Source organism: Polypterus senegalus, chromosome 13, assembly GCF_016835505.1.
Source record: "Polypterus senegalus isolate Bchr_013 chromosome 13, ASM1683550v1, whole genome shotgun sequence".
Taxonomy (NCBI): domain Eukaryota; kingdom Metazoa; phylum Chordata; class Cladistia; order Polypteriformes; family Polypteridae; genus Polypterus; species Polypterus senegalus.
In genome coordinates, this window is record NC_053166.1 from 13,126,235 (window position 1) to 13,151,737 (window position 25,503).

The 25,503-nt window shown below is 41.9% G+C and overlaps 1 protein-coding gene across 1 annotated transcript in view; it reads right to left on the minus strand.

The window, feature by feature from the left end:
* Positions 1–636: 636 nt before the first annotated feature.
* Positions 637–25,503, minus strand: part of nipal4 (NIPA like domain containing 4) — a 32,900-nt gene continuing 8,033 nt past the window's right edge. The window contains exons 2-6 of the mRNA XM_039775368.1: positions 9,668–9,919; positions 9,506–9,562; positions 7,149–7,239; positions 4,300–4,460; positions 637–1,741 (exon numbers count right to left, since the gene is read on the minus strand). Coding sequence (XP_039631302.1) covers positions 1,122–1,741; positions 4,300–4,460; positions 7,149–7,239; positions 9,506–9,562; positions 9,668–9,919 — 1,181 coding nt within the window. The 3' untranslated portion in view covers positions 637–1,121. The remainder of the gene's footprint in view (positions 1,742–4,299; positions 4,461–7,148; positions 7,240–9,505; positions 9,563–9,667; positions 9,920–25,503) is intronic.

A 25,503-nucleotide genomic window follows, 5' to 3' on the forward strand; every position in this document is an offset into this window, starting at 1 on the left:
AAATGTTAACTTCAGTAAGTTCCTAGTCGATAGACTCCCATTATCATCACATTTTGTGTAGCTGTGCGTAACACAGTCAATTTTCTAAACTTTGTTATGTAGATGCATGCAGTATAATTGGCATCCATACACTGTATTCATTTTCCAAATACTTCATGAACTTTTCTAGAGCTAAGGTTTGCTCTGGTGATTCTGATGCATTTATAACCAACTGATATTTAAATCAATGGAGATTGATGGTGAATTAAGGGGCATGTAAGCAGAATAGGCTAATTGACGAAAAAACAAAACCTGAGCCATAGGGTGGGCAAGTGAGGAAAGTGGGTAGGCCCAAGCCTACTAAACTCTAATTCAAAAGGCACTTAAGCCAAATTACACATTTTAATATTTTAGATATTTGACAACTATTCTTGATTACGTATTTCTGCCTGGAAGTAAATTATATCTTTTCAAAACCCCAAATTAGAACGGCTTGCACCAGTTCAGACTTTTTACAATTTTGTCATTAACTTACAGCCCTTTTGCTAGATCCATTTTCACTTTGCCCTTAAGAGTCTTTTCTTTGCGCTTCTAAAAAGCTAAATTAAATCCGCTGCGATTCAATGTTGTATCACAATAAAAATGTTAAACCTTCCATGATGTTGAATACTTTTTATTGGCACTTGTATATTACCAGATTGGTATTTGAACATAGAAAACATGCCTCCCACTAGGGGGCAGACTTTCAAGACAGAGTGGTTAGGAAAGGCCATTTCACTACTTAAATATTTACTCAGTTGAACGGAGGAGGTAAACAGATTGTACTTGCAGCACAATAGCTGGACGGCCATTGGTAAATATGTTACTGGGTAAGAACAATCGCTAAAGTAGTGAACATGTTGGCTTTTTATTTACAGACCAGATTTTAGGGTGGTATTTAAAAAAAAAAAAAAACAACACTTTAAAAATCTTCCAGTAAATTACACATTTAAAATGTACAATGTGTTCAACAAGAACATTAATCTCATAACAAATGAATACCTCACTTTTGCCATATCATTGGGGCCTCCGTCCATGGCAAATAATATAAATATGTTGCTATATTAAAACAATTTACAATTTAAAACATTGATGACCCATTCTCAGCTATATATAACAAACACGCGAGGCGATTCATCCAAAAACACTGAGTTCTCCATTCGGTCGATGAGAATGTGTTTATCGTCCATTTTAATAAACTCGGCCACTCGATCGTCCTCCCTTTTTTTCTGAATGGTTGCCGGCAGGTTATCCAAAGAAAACTGAAGATCTTTAAAAGAGTGGAGCATGAACACCCCCAAGATTATCGTGAAAAATCCACATATAGTTCCCACGATGTCGACCGGAGACATTGCGTTCCACTCTTTAAAGAGAATTATCGAGGTCGTCAGAACGACGGTCGTAAAAAACACATAGTAGATTGGGTAAACCAAAGAAGTGTTAAACACGTCGAGAGACTTGTTGAGATAGTTGACTTGGGTGACAATAGAGACCACCAACGAGACGATTAAAATCCAGGTCAGCGGGTGCTGCACCACTGGCTCGTGTGTAAACAGGCCCTTTATTGCAATTCCGAGCCCCTTGACTGAAGACACAGTAAAAGCTCCGAGGACAGAACAAATGGCGATGTAGATTAAGATGTTCGTTTGTCCGTAACGTGGTGAGAAGTAAAAGATCAGAAGCAAGCACAGAATAAGAAGGGCTACTGCAAAGACCATGAAACCTGGAATGAAAAAGAGACAAAAATCAGATAAATTGTGATCTTGCAGTAGGATTTAATCAACTACAATAAATTTTAACAAGAAGTGGTCCTCCTGGACATAAAGCACCGACTCAGCTGTAGAATGGCCAATGGTGGGAGGTGACTTGTTGGCGGAGTAGTTGTTGGGGTTTATTGTCAAAAAACAAGGCCTGTTAAAGCCCATTGAGGAACTCCTTATGTGATTTTGGGCCCGACAAGAAAAACTGTTGTCATCATCATAACGGAATAGCTTGGCAAATTCCATTTTACGAAAGTTTCAATGACCAGACCTGCTCAAGTAAAAAAAGGAATTCATTACAAAGAGTTTTTTGGTTTGGTTACGGTGTCGTCAGTGGCCAATTGTCACTTTGTGTGCATATTCGGGGGACACGTGAGTGAGTAACAGTGGTCTCGGTGACGGACCTGGTTCCAGACTTTTGCCCAATCCTAGTGAGATAGACTTTGAACACCACCCTAAAGTCCTGAAATGGATTGAGAAGGTTCTAGAACTAAAATACTGAACTCCAAAAATTGTGGGCTCTAGAGTCTGCACAGCCCTCAAATGCACCCGAATGTTAATGCCATAAGTACGTTTTATAATTTGTTAGTAATTTATGTGCATTTATTTCTTATATTTATGTATGTATTTGTTTGAGTTTCTGCAAAAATCCAAATTACTCTTGGGAGAAACGCATGCATATCCCATTCATAATCCTACGTAATCCAATTCAGGGTCACAGGACGGACTTGTATATTGTATATACTCACGGATACGTTCAGGCTTAATTTTACCGTATATTTTCTGGTATTTTATAATGTCGGACATACAAGTCAAATGCAGAAAACTCACGCTATTAGTTCAAGAGATTACGATATGCTATCACCCACCTGAGAGAGAAACCACGGAACACACGGCCTTTTTATTTCTATGTATTGTGCCTACGCGACTACACGGTAATCCCCAAACTATTCCGAAGCGACATAATTTATTACATTTATATAGCGCTTTTCAAGGCACTCAAAGCGCTTTACATACAAGGGGGGGGATCTCCTCAACCACCACCAGTGTGCAGCTTCCACCTGGATGATGCGACGGCAGCCATAGTGCGCCAGAACGCCCACCACACACCAGCTTACTGGTGGAGAGGAGACAGAGTGATGAAGCCAATCAGTGTATGGGGATGATTAGGAGGCCATGACGGTCAGAGGCCAATGGGCAAATCTTGCTAGGATGCCGGGGTAACACCCCTACTCTTTCCGAAAGACATCCTGGGATTTTTAATGACCACAGAGAGTCAGGACCTCGGTTTAACGTCTCATCTGAAAGACGGTGCTTTTTTTTTTACAGTATAGCGTCCCCATCACTATACTGGGGCATTAGGACCCACACAGACCACAGGGTGAGCACCCCCTGCTGGCCTCATTTGCACCGTTTTGTGTTTTTCGTATCTCACGCCCTCATACACCTTTATCGTAAGAGCATCCCTTATTTACGATGGAGCGTTTGATCAGAAGAAAATATGAAGCTGGTTTTAAAGTAAATTCGAAGTGGCAAAAGAAATTGGTAACTGCGCTGTTGCAACAAAATTCGATGCGTCTGAGAAACTAGAGCGAGATTGAAGGGGGCAAGATGATGTATAATAAAAAAGTGTCACATTTTTGAACAGGCGTATAAGTCAGGTCTGATTTTATGATCGATTTTTCAGGTTTCAAGACCAGACTTATATGCAATGTATGTGAAGTATTACACATAGGAAGTAAAAATGTTAGGTTTAAATGCACAATGCGTGGTCGGAAAATCGAGAGTACACCTTATGAGAAGGATTTAGAAGTCATAGTGGACTCTAAGCTATCAACTTCCCGACAGTGTTCAGAAGCCATTAAGAAGGCTAACAGAATGTTAGGTTATATAGCCTTGATCTGTGGAGTACAAGTCCACAGGAGGTTATGCTCAACCTTTATAATGCACTGGTGAGGCCTCATCTGGAGTACTGGGGGCAGTTTTGGTCTCCAGGCTACAAAAAGGACATAACAGCACTAGAAAAGGTCCAGAGAAGAGTGACTAGGCTGATTCCAGGGCTACAGGGGTTGAATTATGAGGAAAGATTAAAAGAGCTGAGCCTTTACAGTTTAAGCAAAAGAAGATTAAGAGGTGACACGATTGAAGTGTTTAAAATTATTTAGGGAATTAGTCCAGTGGATCGAGACTGTTATTTTAAAAATGGGTTCATCAAGACGACGGGGACACACTTCGAAACTTGTTAAAAGTAAATTTCGCACAAATTAGGAAGTTTCTCTTTACACAAAGAACGATAGACACTTGGAATTAGCGACCAAGTAGTGTGGTAGACAGTAAGACGTTCTGGACTTTCAAAACTCGACTTGAGGTTTTCTTGTAAGAAAACAGTGGATAGGATCGGCGAGCTTTGTTGGGCTGAATGGCCTGTTCTCATCTAGAGTGTTCTAACTTTCTAACAAGTATATACGTTAAACAATTTTTCCAAAATTAAATAGAAATTTAGGTAAATAGATGATCTTACCAGGATCAAGGAGTTTATAGGTCATTTCAGCCAGTGTTGTTACTTCTTCCTCCTCTGGGGCATGGATGACCATTACAGTGCTCCCCAAAATGCTTAGCACACACCCCAGCTTCCCCAGCATATTCAAACTCTCGCCAAGGAAATAAGAGGAGAAAATTGCACTGAAATGAAATAGCAAAACGAGATACATTTAGCTTTCAAATATTAGACAAGCAAATGTAACATAAAAATGAAAAGTGCACTGCCATACTGTACTATAAAGTTACAAAACCATCTGTTAGCACTATGTACTGTACACACTAGGGATGATGTGGATGATTGGCCAGCAATCGACATTGGCAAATATTCACTTTAAAAAAAAAAAAGACTTGATGGGTAATCAGTAAAAAGGCCGATCACAAAAAACGATCTTTTCAGCCCCTGCTTTTGTAAGATTTAAGGTAATTCAGTTTTAGTGCTTCTTTATGCCAGCTATTACAGTACTTGAGCCAGTGTGCATCTTTTCCCACCCGTTCTGCAGCAAACTTCCTGCCAATGTTGCCAGGTCTGCTTCAAAATGGGCCATTTTTGATCGTCATGGGTTCTGAGGCTAGGGATCTGCATTGGCAATCGGATGGTTGCCGGTTCGAATCCCTTGAATGCCAAAAGGGACTCTGCTCTGTTGGGCCCTTGAGCAAGGCCCTTAACCTGCAATTGCCGAGCGCTTTGAGTAGTGAGAAAAGCGCTATATATATGCAATGAATTATTATTATTATTTTTGGGGCCACTTTTTTTAAACATAACAATGAAAATATACAATAAATGCATTGGGAGTTCTTTACTCTGCAATGTTATGATGAGCAAGTATCCAATTCATCCCCATTGCCCCCTCCCCAGCAAAATTCAAACCTCAGAATCTGATGTTTCACAATCTGGGCATGCACATAAATCTAAAACTAGAGCACTCCCTTGCCAAGGGATCAGGGCAAGACCCAAAATCCATTCTGTTATTTACACCTCTTTCCCCCCCCCCTTTACTGCTTATAGCCACAAGGCCCATAAAAAAGTAAAAAGGATGTTACAAATATAACTCATGAAAAATTTCACTTTAAGTTGGCCAATAAAAGATTACAATATGCAAGCTTTCAAGGCAACTCAGGCCCCTTCTTCAGGCAAGATGTAATCATTTATATAAATAAGTCAATGTGTGTGCGTATATTATACACACACACACATACTGTCAGGGATGCCAGGGGCAACGACCCAGCCGGGACGCCGTGAGGGACCAGAAGAGGGTCAAAGCCCACCCTGGATCACGTGGGGGCCCGCCTTCCTGGTTGCTTTGGGGGCCACGGGTTGAGGGCATGGAAACCTTACCCTGTAGGGGCCCGTGGTCACCGCCAGGAGGCGCCCCAATGCCTTGGGGACCCGTTGCCCCAGCACTTACGCCACACCAGGAGGGGAGGAGACTTTGGGAGACACCCGGGGAGCTGCCGGAAGGACAGCCGGCACTTCCGCCACGCTGGGGCGTGGCCAAGGGAGGAATGCCGGGAACACCTGGTGCTCATCCGGGAACCATATATAAAAGGGGCCGTCTCCATTCATTCAGCGCTGGAGTCGGGAGGAAGCAGGACGAAGCACAGAGGAGGTGTAGAGGCGGCCCGAAGAGAGGCATTGTGGCCAGGACTGAGAGTATTGGGGTGTATTGTGCACTAACTGGGTCTGAGTGATCATTATATCTGTAAATAGAATTGGAAATAAACGTGTGGTGGCTCCACTATATATCTCTCTCTCATATGTATGTATATACATATATACACACACACAAACTATATTTACATGAAACTTGGTACACATGTTTGTCATTGGTTGACTAAAAATACTGCAGGGAAAAATCAGCCCTAACCCACACCCTTCTGGTTTGTGATCTTGCACTCTTGTATGCATGTTATCATCCAGTTGACACTCGGATCGACCACCAGAGGGCAAACTGGAGGCAACTGCCAGCACTCTATGTTTGAGCGCCACCGCACCCCTGTTACTTTTAAAATTAAATAGAGTTGGCCGTTTACGAGCATCATCTGGATGATGCGATACGTACAAGACTGTAAGACAAGCACATTATTAATTATAGTTCTCAAAAAAAAAAAAAACCTACTATTTTCCTCCCGGGCAAGTCAATGTGTGTATGTATGTTCCAGCATCACTTCCAAACGGCTGAAGCAATTTTCATTAAACTTGGTACACGTTTCTCAACGGTCGACTAAAAACACTGTAGGGTGAAACCAACCCTATCCCACCCCCTTCTTTGATCTTGTACACATGGCATCATCCAGATGCCACTTAGAACGACCACCAGAGGGTGAACTGGAGGTGACTGCCAGCATTCTTGATGTTTGAGCGCCACCGCTCCCCTGTTGCTTTTGAAATTAAATATAGAGTTGGCCGGTTCAGAGCGTCAACTGGATAGCATACATACAAGACCACAAGACAAGCATATTAAACAATGAAGACTCACCAGGCAATGCTGGGTATTTCAGATAATTAAAACTAAGGCAAAAGTTAATTAGCAGCAAAAACTGGTCACTAATTAGGAAGAGGGTTAGAATGAAAACCTGCGGCCACTACAGCCCTTCAGGACACCGGAGTTTGACATCTGTGTCTTAACCACTTCACCACACTGCCTGCATTGCAATCCTCATCAAGAATAAAAAGCAAGTCACACCCGTGGTAGGAGGATTTGTTTTCTTCAGGGGGCTATTTGATGTTTGGACTGCAGGCCTGCTCAGTTCTCTTGATCCCACTCAAAAATCACACCCCTATACCCTAAATGTATGCCTGCAATACATAGCTGACATTTAACTACTCACCTTATAAGTACGCTGAGGGCTCCAAGTGGAGTCACTACTGTTGCTGGAGCAAAGATGTATGCAGCAAAATTAGCAGCTTCTCCTCCGCCCACTGGAAAGAGAAAAACCAAAAACAGCCATAAAATAAACCTCACCTCAGGTAAAAACTGTAACCACAGAAGATATAAGCTACACAGCATCAAGATAAGGATCCAACACAAACAGCAGTTCTCTTTACCCTCTTATTTGACTGTACCAGTGCAATATAAGTCACCTGAATGCAGGCATAAACATCTCAGGTACCCACTCAAGTCCACAGCTGGGGTCCATGCATGGGCAGGTTCAGAGAAGGCCTGGCATTTGCACCAAGTAGCTCACTTCTATTCATTTCTTTAGCCTAACTGTTCTCTTTGATGATGTATTTAAAACTCCCCTCAAATGTGTTGCTTGCACTGTAAAACATTCTAGGATGGTGAAAGCTGCTATATAGGAAATAAAAACTGTGCCATTCAAAGGTCATAACTTTCAGAAAGTTAATGCCCATTCTTCTTTCGGATGCTCCCCTTAGGGGTTGTCACAGTGGATCATCATCTTCCATATCTTTTTGTCCTCGTTATCTTTCTCTGTCACACCCATCACCTTCATGTCCCCCCTCACCACATCCATAAACCTTATCTTAGGCCTTCCATTTGTCCGCTTACCTGGCAGCTCTATCCTTGGCACCCTTCTCCCAATATTCCCAGCATCTCTCCTCTGCACATGTCCAAACCAACACAATCTCGCATCTGACCCTCTAATGTCCTCATTTCTAATCCTGTCCATCCTGGTCACACCCAATGCAAATCTTAGCATCTTTAACTCCAGCTCTGTCTCCTGCTTTCTGGTCAGTGCCACCATCTCCAGCCCTTATAGCATAGCTGGTCTCACTACCGTCCTGTAGACCTTCAGTTTCACTCTTTGATACCCGTCTGTCACAAATCCCTCCTGTCACTCTTCTCCACCCTGCCTGCACTCTCCTTCACTTCTTTTCCACAATCCCCATTACTCTGTACTGTTGACCACAAGTATTTAAACTCATCACATGGAAAGCAGGTTAATATACAGATTGGTATTTAACAACATTTATAAAGCACTTTCTAAAATGCCTTGTGTACTCTTATTTCAGTTACACAAACCAGATGTTGGCCTCTGAGAAACCAGGTGGACACATGCATTTCTCCACAAGTAACCCGGTTATTTGGCCATGTAACAGATTACAGATGACAAATTTTGTAGTTTGTGTACATCTGTTGCACTCTTTTTGCCCACACGTGTAAACTTCTCACACATACACGCTACTTACTGAAAACTACTGAGGTACTAAAGTGCATGTATAAAACAGATTGTCTCCTCTTAAAAAAAAAAAAAAAAAAAGACGACAAGAATTACAACTATGGTTTATAAAGCCTTAAATAATCTCGCCCCATCTTATATATCGGAATGTCTGACACGTTATATTCCAAATCGTAACCTTAGATCTTCAAATGAGTGTCTCCTTAGAATTCCAAGAACAAAACTTAAAAGAAGTGGTGAGGCGGGCGGCCTTCTGCTGCTATGCACCCAAAATCTGGAATAGCCTGCCGATAGGAATTCACCAGGCTGATACAGTAGAGCACTTTAAAACACTGCTGAAAACACATTACTTTAACATGGCCTTTCTATAACTTCATTTTAATCTTAATTTAACTTAACTTAATCCTGATACTCTATATGTTCAATTTCCTCATAATAACTATTCATGGTGGCTCTAAAATCCGTACTCTGACCCCAACTCTCTCTTCTGTTTCTTTTTCCGGTTTCTTTATGGTGGCGGCCTGCGCCACCACCACCTACTCAAAGCTTCATGATGCTTCAACAACGATGGATGGATTAAAAGGCAGAAGTCTACATGACCATCTTCATCAAGTCCTTCCATGAGAACCCTAAATCCAAAGAGGACTGTTTCATTTATATTAGGTAGATTGCCCAGAGGGGACTGGGTGGTCTTATGGTCTGGAATCTCTACAGATTTTATTTTTTCTCCAGCCATCTGGAGTTTTTTTGTTTTTTCTGTCCCCCCTGGCCATTGAACCTTACTCTTATTCGATGTTAATTAATGTTGATTTATTTTGTTTTATAATTGTGTCTTTCATTTTTCTATTCTTTAATATGTAAAGCACTTTGACCTACCGTTTGTATGAAAATGTGCTATATAAAAATAAATGTTGTTGTTGTTGAACTAGCCGTAACAGCACAGACTGCTGGGATTAGAACCCAGGGTGATGAATCTACAAGGCAGCCGCACGCGCACACACACACACAGGCCACAATGCCAAAGCAAGTTACGTAAATATTCTTACTTGTAAGCAGACCAGCCCACCACAACCAGTCCTTCAGGTATCCATGACCTCCATCACCTTTAAAAAAAATAAAAATATATCAAGCCAATGTGAGCACAAAGAATCATTGGAATCAAAAACCTCATACTAAGCAGAAGGACCTTCCAATAAAGGAAGTGTTACCTGCTCTGGTTCCTCCTGTGTTGGCCAGTTTCAATAGAGCCTTCTTTTTTAGGAGAACACTTCCTCCTATGAGCATGCAAGAAAATATGGCGAGGGAAAGGCCAATGCAGAACTCGGCACTTCGCCATCCGGGCACTGAAGTAGCCAGATCAACTGATGCGTTGTGGTAGTCGAGGGAGATCGTAACGTCAATCTCATTTACAATCTGGCACAGGACTTGTCTTGATGGGCAGGACAAAGCAACAAGGGATCCTACAGAGAAGGGCGAGAAAAAAAAAAAAATGTAGAATATATTATTTATATATAAATAATACACACACACACATTTAATTTATATTAACTAGGGGGTTTTGCCCCCTGCTCATTTCGCATGCCAACCCCCATGCCTGCGCTACACGCTAGCCTCTTAGCGGTTCTGCTGCTTGCGTATAGGGAAATCGGAAGTACAATTTAAACAGATTGTTATTTTCATGGGAATTGTTACATATGCATAATAGAGCTAACTATTTTACAGTACAGCGAGTAATTAACCATAGTAAAAAATAGTAAAATGTAATACATTGAGAGAAAATTGTGTTTCATGTTGCATTAGAGTTATTCGTTGCGTAATACGATTTCCTTCTGCATGGCTTTGAAATGAACAGGCAAATACTTTTTTAAACCTTGCACTTTTACTGTAAAACTTCAGTAAAAATAATGTTAAACAACATTTTTCGTCAATATCAAATTTGAATTTTGATTCTGTGTTTGGACAACGCAACGTATAACTGCCCGTGAGTGAATTTCTTTTCTCTCTAATAAGTAAGCAGACTTTTTCTAATGTTTGTCCCTGTGATTTGTTAATTGTCTTTGCAAAAGCTACACTAACAGGAAACTGTGAACGTTTTAATATGAATGGCATATCAAGATCTCCTTTGGTGTCTCATGTTATCTGCGGAAGTTGTACTACATTTCCTTTCTTGGATTCATCCTCCTTTGTACAGTAATTTGTGTGGCAGAAGACCAGATGGTGTTAATGGTTGTAGTTATTTCTACGAGATATTGGAAGTTGATGTTTTCATCTTCCATACCATCACCACCAACTGTTTCAGGAAAGTCTATTGATACACATTTAACCAATTTGCCGTGTAACAAAGTGACATTTTTGGTGTGGCTTCGATTGACTTCATCGTTTTTCAGTGCTAGGATTGCCCGTGTACTCATTTCTTCTGTTGATAACCCTTTGTGATGAAATTCTTCAATAAGATTTGGACATATGTCTTTAAATTGGGAACTTAAAGTGAGGAAAATGTAAAAATTTATAAGAGTGGAGAGTGCAGGAACTGTGTCTGACAAAAGCATTCACACCAATGAGAGTACCGTGGGCGTGCTTGAATATGGTTGAAGAGGGTGTGACTTGAAAAAAAATCTTCCAAAAAGTGTCATCGCAGGATTTTTTTTGTAGAAGAGAGAGATGTTCTTTGTATATTAAAATGTAAGAGCAATTTAAACACAAACAGGCCATTCAGCCCAACAAAGCTCATCAGTCCTATCCCACTTAATTCTTCAGGGATGGGGGGGGGGGAATAAAATTATTCGGTGGAGTTCTGAAGGCCCCTAAAGTCCTCCTGTCTACCACATTACTTGGTCGCTTATTCCAAGTGTCTATCGTTCTCTGTGTAAAGAAAAACTTCCTAATGTTTGTGTGAATTTTCCTCTTCACTATTTTTAAACTGTCCCCCCTTGTTTTTGATGAACTCATTTTAAAGTCACCGTCTCCATCCACTGGACTAATTCCCTTCATAATTTTAAACCCTTCAGTCAGGGCTCCTCTTCATCTTCTTCTCCTTAAACTGTAACGGCTCCGCTCTTATTCTTTCCTCATAATTCATCCCCTGTAGCCCTAAATCACCCTAGTCACTCTTCTCTGGACTTTCTTGCACTACTATGTCCTTTTTGTAGACCAAAACTGAAGCAGTGAAATTAAAACTACAGACTGATACTTTTACATTAACCCATAGATATAGATATCATACGAGGTGTGGCAGAAAAGTAATGAGACTGGCAACACTCAAGTGATCTTGCAACGCTGCGCTGTTGTCCTTGATAGAGCACGTGTATCAGTACCCTCCCATAGCTCAGTGCGAGTTTCAACTCCTTCCGTTAACTACGTGATTTTTGTGACTGCTATTAGCGAAGTTGTGTTTTTGGTTGTCGTCGCAAAATAGAACAGCGGAATTTGGAGCAACGTTGTGCCATTAAATGGCAAGTGTGACGTTTGAAAAGTTAAAACAGGCCTATGGGGAACATTCTTGATCCCGAGCTCAAGTTTTTCGCTGGCACAAATCATTTTTGGAAGGCAGAAAACGCGTTGAAGATGAACACCGTTCAGGGAGGACTTCAACTTCGAAAACCAATGAAAACATTGAACGTGTGAACACTCTTGTGTGATCAGACCGTCGTTTAACATTAAGAATGTTGAGTGAACAATTAAATTTAAACAGATTTACCGTTCAAATTTTGACTGAACATTTGCACATGCGAAAGGTCTGTGCCAAAATGGTGCCGAAAAACTGCCCTCTCCATAACAGAATTTTGGACCTCAAAACGCATTCCTGTGGTTCCCCAGCCCCTTATTCACCTGACCTCAGTCCGTGTGACTTTTCCTTTTCCTAAACTGAAAAATGTCCTCAAAGGGCGTCATTTGGACTTTAGAAAACATCCAAAAGAGTGTAACGGACATGCTGAAGACCATACCGGTTGAAGACTTCCAGCGCTGCTACCAACAGTGGGAACAACGCCTCCATCGGTGTGTAGCTGCCCAAGGGAACTACTTTGAAGAGGATAACATTGATGTTTGAAAAAAATAAAAACTTTGGTAAATAAAAAAAAATCCGTCTCATTACTTTTCCGCCACACCTCATATTATATATACACACACACACAAATACATATACAGACAGAGAGAGAGAGAGATCTATAGATCTCATTTGTTGATCCTCACGTCCAGTTGGTGTCACTGCCACATGGGGATCAACAATATATATTCTCTAACTTTAAACAGCTACCTTGCATTCATTTCTTCGTTGCGGAATTTGGCATTACTTAGCGGGAAGCAACATTCAGAACATTACATTCAAATACTAGACAATGGATGTGGTGCATGTCTGGTTTCAGTAGGATGGAGCAACAGCTCAAGGCAAGTTTTGCAGGAGATCTTTCCGGGGAAGCTGATCTCTCTGCGCCACGATGTCGGGTGGCCTTCACGTTCGCCTGATCTCACTCCGTGCGATTTCTTCTTCTCAAGGTGAAGGTAGACACACACACCGACCTCAAAACCGTCAAGGCTGCTATTTGCCACGAAATCGCCACTATTCCCCTTGAAATGGTCGAAAGAGGCATGAGAGCATTCAGAAATCCTCTCGAAGAATGTATCGCTGATGATGGCCACCACCTTGAAGACATCATTTTTAAAATACACAGTGAATTTCTTCTCTATTCCGTATACCCTTTCTTGTGTTGTAATGAAATTTATTTTATCTTGTAGCGTTTTTGGACAATAAAACGTTTAAAATGTGTTACCTCTTTTTGGCTCACCCTGTATTAGCACGCACATATATGCATATTTTAGATTAGCATTTAAGTTTACATGCCAATGCTTCTTTTTAATACCATAATGATATTAAATAGTTACAGTAAAACACATAAGTTAGCTAAAAGAATCAGTTGTTAAAGGCTCCTTTCTTTCAAGTATGAAACACGGTGTCAAAGCTGTCTGAAATTTGGCCCTCATCAGTGAAGCTGTGCACTACCGCTCACTGGCACAGTTGCCTTTTTTAGTCTTACAGGGGTGCTAGTGCAACAAGTAACCATTAATTGAATAATTGATTAGGCAGTCCAGTTTTCAAATATGGGTCCACCTGACCCCAACTTAATTATTGGGAATTGATTAACTAAAAGGCCATCGATCTTTAACAGCTCAGAATTAGGCCATGGGAATGAACAAGTGACGCTCACTGTCAGGAGGCAAATATGTCCAGCCAGCTAAAAACAGTTGCTACGAGAAGATGGACTGGGAAGGAAATTTGTTATGAGAAGTCTACTGGGAAGAAGATTGTTATAGGGACGTCCACGGCAGTGTTGTGTATGAACGAGTTCAAAAGAGGATGTTCATTGAACAAGCTCATTTTTCGAAGAAAGATGAACTTAATGTATTTGCAAGTGAGAGAGTTCAGTTTTAGGCGACATTCTGGATCTGGTTTAGGTCCAAATTAAACGTTTTGCCTTACCCTGTAACGTAGGGGTGGAGCCAAATCCGAATACAGTACTCTGATAGGCACAAATAGTGGATTTTTACAAATATTTATTTTGTACTAATACTATGCCATTTATTTGTATTTGGAAAAAATAATGTCAAATGAAATAGGCGCTGTCTGTGTCTGCCTGCTTGTACTTAAGTTGCACCCATGCGGACACGAGCACACGGTGATGCTACACTTTCGCTTTTAGAAAACATTGTACAGTACTTCGTGAGGCCACTATGTATTTTTCCCTATTGGACATGCGATATGTGATGCAAATTTTGAACAGCAGTATAATTTGACCGACAGTGTAATCGGTTAGTTCACCTACACGCTGGTTCCACAGACACCATGTGTGTCACACGGTTGGAAATAGTGGCAATTTTTATGTATGCTTGCATCTGTTTAATTTCTTTTTGACCGGGAGGATATTAGCATACAGTGGTACCTTGGTATACGTCCTTAATCCGTTCCAGATCCTTGGACTTATACCCAACAGGACGCATACCAAACATTTTTCCCCATAAGAAATAAAAGGGAAAATGATTAATCTGTTCCCATGAAAAAAAAATCCTATTGTTATTGGCATATTATACATTGATGGGGTTGTATAAAATAATTTAAAACACTGCTTAATACTAAAATACATAGATGCAAAAGCAATTCGATAAAATTGAAAATTTAACCTCACTTTACTTTTTAATAACGTCTTTGTTTTTCACAATCGTAGTAACCGTCTTTTTCGGCATACGGTATGCAGCAGCCATTGTCCCGGATACGCATGCCACCTTCGTACATTTCAACAATCAATTCAAATTTATGCGAAAAAACACAAAATCACGTGAAAATTCGCAGAGTTATAACGCGGGTGGTTCCCTGAATGCTAGCAACTGGTGTACTGACGCTCGTAGGCAGTCGTGGCTTTCTCTCGAGAGGTAAACACGGGTAGCACACGGTGTTCTAGCACGCGAGTCGTATTCCAAACGAAAGGTCGTATAGGAAGTAAAATTTTTCGCGTCCAAACAGGATGTATAGCAAGTTAGACTTATTCCAAAGCAGACGTATACCAAGGTAGCACTGTATATGGTTATAAGTGTTTGTTGGTGGGTATAACTCAAAGTGTATTTAAATAAAATCTTCATAATTATTGTATTTTATTCAAAAACACTAATAGCCTAATAAGGCATGCAAAAAATTGAAAAAAGTAAACTCATGGGACATTTATTCTCACTCCTTAAAAAAAAAAATACAAAATGAACTGAATGTGAACTAGTTCAAAATTGATATGGTGAACTATGCAAGTGAATTTATTAATCTGTGTGAATGAACTTTGAGCGAATTCTTGTGAGGTGTGAACTTGTGCAACACTGCTGGTCATGAGGGGTAAAGGTATTATGAGAAAGTCTGCACCACCAGGTGATTGTTCTGAGAAAAGGTGCAGAGTGAGGTCATCACGAGAAACCCTTAACAAATAACATTGGGAAACTGGTGTGAAAATTGGTCACTCTGAGAATTGAAATAAATTTGGAGTGCGCCGAACACTCAGGGCTCACTTCATGAACTGAGATGGGCTTTATGCACGCTGTAGTTGTTTTTCTATGATGTGCAATAAAGTCTAAAATCTGACTGCCTTTCTGAAGGCTCTGCTCGACTTTCCTGAAGAAGTTTTCTCCACAACACAGCCCCAAGTGTGTGCCGAGGGTTTTTCGAGGTTACACTAAACGTACATACATGTACTAAGTATGCACCGCCGTTGTCTTCTGGAGTTTCTTCTTCCACTAAAGGTGTACTAGCCGTTGTTTTGTCGTCGAATCCTTCTCCTCCTAGTAGTTTTGCCAGCCTGACTGCCTTGTCAACTGCCAAGTGATGAATTTCTTCTGCAGAAAAGACCTATAGTCGTGCACGACTTCTGGCCACAATTTCTTCCAGCAGGCATTAACCATCTCTTCATATCGTTAAGGGCCTTCTGCATGTTCACCATACATGATGTGATCTTGTACTTGTACTCCCTTCAGGGAAAAGTCATTGTCCGTGTGCATTGTCTCTACTATGTGTTGCAGGGCGTTCCTGGTGTACAACACCATGAAAGCCTGGATAACTCCTTGATCCATTGGCTGAATCAGTGACGTCATATTCGGAGGCAAGAACTCTATTTTTACACCTTGGTAGGATAGATCCAAGGGATGACCCTCCAGCATTGTCCAGAAGTAAAAGGACTTTGAACTCAAGCAGTTTCTCTGCCAGATAGATCTTTACCTCCAGAATGACACATTGGTGAAACTAATCCGACGTCAGGAGTTTCGTAATCCAGGCCTTCAGGCTGTGTATCCAGTACACAGGCAGCAGGATATATTTATTCTTGTTTTCAGGCCCTGGGGGTTTTTGGACTTATAAATGAGCCCAGGCTTTATCATAAAGCTCACAGCATTGCCACACATGACCAGCGTGATGCAAGCTTTGTAAGCCTTAAGCCCAGGGCTTTTGCCTCTTCCTTTGTGATAAAAAGTACGAGACAGCATCCGCTTCCAAAATAGGGCTGTCTCATCCATATTAAACACTTGTTCAGGCCGATATACGTCTTCTTCAATGATCGCCTTGAACATGTCGGCGACATTTTTCGGCTGCGGCTTTGTCTGCGGAGGCAACCTCTCCATGTAGGTTCACGCTGGCCAAGTTGAACCTTTTCTTGAATTTTTCAAACCAGCCCTTGCTGGCAGTAAATTCACTTTATTACTGGGGGATTCAACAGATGTTCCAGGTTGAGGGACGTCGTCTAGAGTATCTTCAGCATCCGCAAACCTACCATGAATTTGCTTGTCCTTCTCTCGGATGATATTGGTGCCCACGGGGGGATGTTCTTCTTCCAGCAGTCTTTAATCCAAATCCCTAAAGCAGATTCCATTTGGACTATCACCTTATTATGGTCCACTTACAACTTAATATAACAAACTGTGGACTCAATGATGCTGTAATGGCGTCCTACAGCGACATGGAATTTCCCTTTCTTCAACATATGCAAAACTTTAACCTTTTCGGCAATCGTTAGCATCTTCCGTTGGTGCTTGGGCACGACCCCAGAAGTAGTAACAGGAGCAGATCATTTTGTAGACATAACGAAGGGCTTGACTACGCACCAAGAAACATGTTGATGCTGAATGAGTGAGACGAGATGCTGGCTAACACAAAGCGGAATTGAATGCTGCTCTCTGTCGCTGAGCCAATCAGCACCCAGGAACTTAACTGCGTGCACTGATTGGGTAGCTTCCCAGCCATCCACCAATAGTGTCCCCTGTATGAAATCAACTGAGGAAGCATATACCAGAAATAAAGACCCACTGGCGCAGAATTCCAAGAAGCAGTGATTTTATTTTTTTTTATTTTTTATTTTATATATATATATATATATATATATATATATATATATATATATATATATATATATATATATATATATATATTGCAAGGCAATCAATGGCAGCTGTGCGAAAATTGTTCAGTAACCTTGTCATCTCAAGATTCGGTGACATTCCCTGGCCCTCAAGATCACCGGATTTGTCAGTTTGCGATTTTTCTTGTGGGGCTACCTTAAGAGTCAGGTCTACACGACTCGGCCAAAGACACTGAATCTGAACTGAAACAAAGAATTCAAGACGAAATTCGTAGTATCCCAGCTGAGATGCTGCAGCAATCAATAGGAAACCTCAACAGCAGATTGGAAGAATGCATACGTACAGGAGGATGCCATCTACAGGACGTAATTTTCAGACGTTGATAATTTGGATTACTGTCTTTTAAAAGTCAAGTTGTAGTGGTTCAATTGCTGTAAATTTTTTGTGTTGGATTTCTTCTTTTGTTATTGGGTTTTTCAAAAGTTCCCGTTTTTCTGTGTCACCCTGTATTTAGATATGCTTACGTATAAAAGCCGTGAAGTCGAAGCGTGATATAGCAAGGGATTATTGTAAAACTAAGATTAAAATCCTTTGAAAAAGTTTTGATCCCAAGGCTCCCAGTTTTGCTGACGTCACATCCAATGGAAATGAAAACAAACCAGTTGAACAGCATTATGGGGGATGGTGCGTCACCCCCACATGCAGAAGGCCCAGACGACGGAGTCGGTTTAGAGCAGACGCAGCTGGAGTAACCCTGAATTCAAATGGCAAAAGCGACTACCAACTCTAACAGGGATGGAGATTTTCTGACCTTTTCACCGCAGGTGTATTTTAATCTTGTTTTAGAGGACACCTGCCAACTTGACATAGAAGGACGGTGCGTATAATTACAAGTTCCTGATTCTTTCGTCAGTCCTTTTCAAAGTAAATTAGCTTCCAGACAAACTAGAAATGCAACATTTGTCATGGCGATGCTATATACACACACACACACACACACACTATCCAGCCATCAATCCATGTCTTACAACCCCTTAATCCCAGTCTACCATCACAAAGGACAATTTAGAAAATCTAAACTGACCTCCTGCATGTGTGCAAGTGTGCCCTACTATGAACTTGGGCTCCAAAAACAAAGGTCAAAAACCCCTCAGGTTTCCATAATTGGGTGAAGCCATGGCCAGATTACCACCTTTAGAGGACCAAAGCACTTAAAAAGATTTGTGGCCCCCATTGTCGCTCTCAGCAGATGACTGAACGGGACAGCCGATCGTATGAGCCTCAGTGGACTGTGTGCCAGTTACCAGATTCTAATTTTGAATAAAATATACCATTAACCTCCATTTTTACTTTTTGTTTTATTCAATGTGGTAGCCCCTTTTTGTAGAACCTGGTTCATCTTCACCATTTGCATTTTTTGCACCGTAAGGTAAATCCAACAATGGAAAACATTTGTGCCCCCCTACCCCTATGCTCAAAGCACTTGCTTATTTTGTTTTAATAGTTAGTCCAGCCGTGATGAGCAAGATAATGACAACAGCTAATGTATAGTATACTGCGATCGATGCACAATGAAATTTTATAGCGACATCAGAAAATCTGCTCACTGCAGAATAGCTGCTCACACTTCAAGACAGCCGACTGAAAACTCCCCAATATACATCTTGAAATTTCTGACAGGACAGAAATTCTTCCAATTGCACGATAGCCCTAATCTGAAGATGTAAACGGGCATCGTAACCTCTCACAGTACACACCTGTCACAGTAAAAAGAACAGCCGCTTTGGTGCCCACGTGTCCCATAAAATCCGAGTTTTTTTTTTTTTAATATATATATAAATTCTTGGCTGTGGAAATATCCCAGTACAGTAGAGTACAATGCCAGGCATACAGGGCACTGGATTAAGACCTTTACAGGCCCTAAGCACTTAAAAGGTTTTATCCAACAGCTCCACCCAGATTCTAATTTTGTGGTATTTCCAAGATTAATAAGTGATTACTATTATCATCATCTTTATTGTATACATACGTAGTTTTTTGGTAGTCTCCGCTCATTCAGACTGTTGAGTACATGTATGACCTATAATGTGTTGCTGGTTAGTAAAATAGTGGTGTGCCTTGGGAGAGTTTTACCTTTAAAAGAAAATCGGGAGTGGTCTCCCCTCGACTCTCTTATACTCAGATATGGGGATGGATATTTCAGAAGTAAACCGCAAGACAATGACTTTTATATTATGTACATTGAAGAACCATTAACAACAAATCAAATTAATAATATTGAACAATTATAAAAAGTTGAATAAATTGGACTCTGCAGCTGCATGAATAAATGGTAAAGTACCACTTCTGGTTAGCGGAAATAGCCCAAAAACTGATAGAAATCTACGTTTTGTACCTAATACTTGTATGCAAAATTTGGTTGTCCCAACTGAACGTGTACTTAGGTTATCAGGTTTACACACACACACAAATTCCAAAAATGGTATTTTTTGGACTCGTGGAGGGTCCAAAACTTTGAGATTCATCAAATTCTCAAAATGGAATTTTTGGACGAATGCAATACTTTCCTTATACTTCGTATACGAGGAAGTAAAAAGGTTGGGAAACACGGGCTTAAAGAGACACCGATGCAAAGCACCATCTTCCAGTTAGAAAACATAAAAGGGAGTGGGCAATCGTCAAAAGGTTTGCAATTTTCTTTCAATACTACATTTATAAAAAACATTCCATTCAAAATTTCACTTTGTCCAATTCAGGATCATGGTTTGGAGCTGGTCACAGAAAGAAACTAACACTGGATGGGTGTCAGACCATCACCCTCTCAACTACACACACCCCAATTAACATAAATCACCCAATTTTGAAGACATTTTTATACTTCTCATATGGCAGGCACATGGTATACAGGGTGGTCCAGATCGAATTATGCAGATCCAGATCGTCTGAATGACTGATTTATGCAGGGACAATTCCAGTTCGGCACAAAGAAGATTCTTCATGTCGTCTGTTCGCACACTTCGATGGTCCAGGATTTTTCGGGCGATTTTCTAAGTAATAAGTTATAGCATAATGAAAATTACATAATTAGATCTGGACCACCCTATAGAGTGAAAACTGATCAGAATACTGGTGGGGTTGTCGTCTTGTGCAGTTCACACAATTTTATATCGGGTTCCTTAATCCACTGAATTGCCAAAGTAGTTGCCTCATAGATGACACTCGCCTGGCCAGGACTAAATTAACCAAATCAGCAAAAATCAGTATGTACTTAGGACAGCAAAGGAAAGGGGGGCACCACAGAAATTGTCCTTTGCCGTTTTACCATGGACCATACGGTGCAAAACTGCAAATGGCGAAGCAGATTTGTATGGAAGCTCTGAACCGCACAAAACAAAAAATTATGGGATAAACCGTATCACGTATGTACGAGAAAACATCCCATATGTACGAGAAGTCCTCACATATGTATGGGATAGTTTCACATACATACATGACAACGTCCCATACGTACGAGATATCTTCACTTACACACGAGATAAGGGTTATCCCATACGTTTTTACACTGTGCGGTCCAGAGGTTCTGTAGATGTGTGACGCAAGATTAGCTTTGAGGATCTGACTTTACAATTAGAAAAAGTAAGAGAAAACTTTTCAAATATAAATAAAGTGGAAGTACACAAAATAAACATTTCCTTCCATCCTGGTAGAAGATGCGTTTCATTTCTAGAAATATTAGGATTTATTTTTTTATAGATAGATACAGTACTTTATTAATCCCAAGGGGAAATTCACATAACCCAGCAGCAGTATACTGATACAAAAAATATTAAAGAGTAATAAAAATGCACGTAAAAACAGACAAAAATTTGTATAATGTTAGCATTTACTCCCCTGGGTGGAGTTGAAGAGTCGCATAGTGTGGGGTCTCCTCAGTCTGTCAGTGGAGCAGGATGGTGACAGCAGTCTGTACTGAAGCTGCTCCTCTGTCTGGAGATGATCCTGTTCAGTGGAGGCAGTGGATTCTCCATGATTGACAGGAGCCTGCTTAGCGCCCGTCGTTCTGCCACGGATGTCAAACTGTCCAGCTCCATGCCTACAATAGAGCCTGCCTTCCTCACCAGTTTATCCAGGCGTGAGGCATCCTTTATGCTGCCTCCCCAGCACACCACTGCGTAGAAGAGGGCGCTCGCCACAACCATCTGATAGAACATCTGTAGCATCTTATTGCAGATGTTGAAGGACGCCAACCTTCTAAGGAAGTATAGTCGGCTCTGACCTTTCTTACACAGAGCATCAGTATTGACAGTCCAGTCCAATTTATCATCCAGCTGCACTCCCAGGTATTTATAGGTCTGTACCCTCTGCACACAGTCACCTCTGATGAATACGGGGTCCACGAGGGGTCTGGGCCTCCTAAAATACACCTGAAGACCAGCAAGACCAAAGAACTGGTGGTGGAAGTGGTTTGAGTCACACCATTTAGTCTTTGATTAGCTTCCTGTACCCTTCCTCCTGCCCACTCCTGATGCAGCCCACAATAGCAGTGTCATCAGCAAACTTTTGCACAGATAGCATGATATACAGATATTCAGATAGATACGGTCAGGTCAAGTTGGGGAGCATGCACTGGTACAGCGTGTTGCTATATCTGCCACATTACGAAAAAGCCCAGGATCCTGGTTGGTAACCCCTGGCAGAGACGCGGTCCAGTCCTATCCTCCGGAAATGACCATCTGTCTGCCACAGCCAGGTATTAGATGAGCATCACCTTGGCCTGGTCCAGCCACTCAGGTCCTCAACAATGAATACCATGCGAGGTGGATCACGCCACATGGCGTAGTGCCGTAACGGATGCTGCATCTCATGGCAGTTAATGTACATCATTCAGGACTCCACGAGCAACACAAAGTCAAACCAGTGGTAACCATAGAGTCTCCACAGAGACCTTTCATCTCAGATCACTGGATAGTGTCCATGTCTCACAATCATATAGCAAGACAGAAAGCACCAGGACTCTAAAGACTTGGACCGATGTCCTTACGCAGAGATATCAGGAGTGCCACACAGCCCTTCCCAGCGACCTCATGACTCCTCCATGCTCTCCCAATCCATCTATGGATATCATAGGAAGAGTCACCAGAGACATGAACGTCACTGCAGAGGCAAGTAAACCTCCCGATGAGGTCGACACTCTCTGCAGACAGACATATAATTAGGGCACCAAAATCTTTTAAAGTACTTAGGGCCACTAAACGTCCAGGGAAGGCCCTCTTGCTACAATCACCGATATGTTGGACCTCCTGGTTGCCTTTGTGACAAACACAGGAAAAGAATGTCCCCATGCTTATATAAATAGAAACAGCACACCAACCTAGGCCAGCATGGAAACGGTTGGCTGTGCCCAGAGGTCAAAAACTGAGAAAATCCTGTCTGACTGCATCATGTTGTGGAGACCGGAGGTGTTACGTGCTACCCAGAAGTCCTTCTACTGAGCCTGTATTTCGAAATTTGTTTGTTTTGGCGTCTCTTGGAGCTCAGATTCAGGGTCTTCTGGATTTTACATCTGTCTGTCACTGTAGATGGCGAGAGGATATTTTCCAGGATCTTCTTGTACTTGAAGTGCATGAAGGCACATGTTATATATACAGGGTGGTCCAGATCCAATCATGCAGATCCAGATTGTCTGGAAGACCGATTTATGCGGGACAATTCCAGTTCGGCACAAAGGCGATTCTTCATGTCGTCAGTTCGCACACTTCAATGGTCCGGGATTTTTCGGCGATTTTATATGTAATAAACTTAAGTTAAAGCGTAATGAAAATTTCATAATTAGATCAGGACCACCCTATAGGTACGGTGGTAAGATAGGGACCAGGGTGCAGTCCTATCTGGGTGGTAAGTCGTGTGGTTGGTGAGGCAACGTACTGTAAAAATCTAACGCAGCCTGCCAATCTGGAAATCAGCGAGTTGGCATAGAACGAATCTGTAAAAACCAAGAGAGAGGACAGCTTCATCCACATTTAAAGGCAGCATCTTTAAATGAAAAAAATGATTGCCATTCACACTAGCATTTTCACATGATTTATGAAAGTATCTCTGAAGAATCGCATAGTGTGGGAGAGGAACGATCTCCTCAGTCGGTCAGTGGAGCAGGACGGTGACAGCAGCCTGTCGCTGAAGCTGCTCCTGTTCAGTGGATTCTCCATGATTGACAAGAGCCTGCTCAGCGCCCGTCGCTCTGCCACAGATGTCAAACTGTTCAGCTCCATGCCTACAATAGAGCCTGCCTTCCTCACCAGTTTGTCCAGGTGTGAGGTGTCCTTCTCCTTTATGCTGCCACCCCTGCACATCACAGCGTAGAAGAGCGCTCGCCACAACCGTCTGATAGAACATCTGCAGCATCTTATTGCAGATGTTGAAGGACGCCAGCCTTCTAATGAAGTATATTCAGCTTTGTCCTTTCTTGTACAGAGCATCAGTATTGGCAGTCCAGTCCAGTTTATCATCCAGCTGCACTCCCAGGTATTTATAGGTCTGCACCCTCTGCACAGTCACCTCTGATGATCACAGGGTCAATGAGGGGCCTGAGCCTCCTAAAATCCACCACCAGCTCCTTGGTCTTGCTGGTGTTCAGGTGTAAGTGGTTTGAGTAGCACCATTTAATAAAGTCCTTGATGAGGTTCCTATACTCCTCCTCCTGCCCACTCCTGATGGAGCCCACAATAGCAGCGTCATCAGCAAACTTTTGCACGTGGCAGGAATCCAAGTTGTATTGGAAGTCCGATGTATGTAGGCTGAACAGGACCAGAGAAAGTACAGTCCCCCTGCCACACTCCTGCATTGCCTTGGGAGGGTTTTACCGTTAAAAGAAAATCTGGAGTGGTCTCCCCTCGACTTTCTCTTATACTCAGATATGGGGATGGATATTTGAGGAGTAGACCGCGAACAAAGCAGCGGAGAACACAGACTGGCGGTCATGTCCATGCAGGTATAGAGACACTTTACAGTGCAAACAGGAGCACCGCCTGCAACCAATCAGGGCGTGAGATGATGTAACGAGCGGCATCCAATCAGGGAAGGGTCACGTAACAAGCACAAACCACTCAGAGTGCAGGTAGAGTCTGCGTGTTTAAAACTCTTCGTTCATTCACACATCAGTGTTGAGCAAGCATTTTCTGAAATATATACGACTCGTTTGGTTCATCCGTTTCAAGGGGGCTAAAAACATCAAGGTGGTATGGACAAAAGGCAAGAATGGATTAACATTTCTATGACACTTTTCTCACTACTCAACGCACCTTACATAGTGAGTGGGGAGACACTTCAACCTCCAGTAATGTGCAGCACCCACCTGGACAATGTGACGGCAGTCATTTTCATGCCAGTATGCTCACCACACATGACGCATTTGGTGGTGAAGTGGTGTGTGAGAGAGAGAGACACACACACACAGTGGATAATTAGGGGGCCAGAATGACTAGGCCATGGTGCGCAGTTTAGTCAGCACATTAGGATACACCCTACTCTTTACAAAGGGTGCCCAGGGATCTTTTATGATCGCAGAGATTCAGGACCTCGGCTTTACGTCTCATCCAAAGGGCGGTGCCATTTTTACAGCAGTGTCGCCTTCGCTGCATTGGAATCTACATTCAGACCATTGGGTTAGCGCCCCCTTCTGGCCTTACCAACACAAACCCAAGCTGTTCCTAGTTCAGGGGTCACCAACTCCAGTCCTGGAGGGCCCCAGTGGCTGCAGGTTTTCATGCTAACCCTTTTCTTAATGAGTGACTCGTTTCTGTTGCTAATTAACTTCTTTTGAATTCATTTTAAATTGACTTGCTCTTGAAGACTCAGACCCCTTAATTAGCAGCCAAACAATAATAAGATAAAAAAATGAGTCAAAACAACTGGTGTCCATCACACAATATCTGAAAATAAAGATGAAGGTGTCAGGAATGCTGATCTACTCTGGTCGACAAACCATTTGACCAGCGCTCTTAGAAAAGAGAAAATCAATTTTGGAAATGTCTGCTAACGCACCAGGAGAGCAGCAACAAGCCAACGGGTTTAATTAACGACAAGACTCTACGCCTCATTAAGCAACTGGTTAGAGTGAAATTGGCTGGAGTTTGAGGCCCTGACTTGGTTGCTCTTCTGTTGGCTCCCT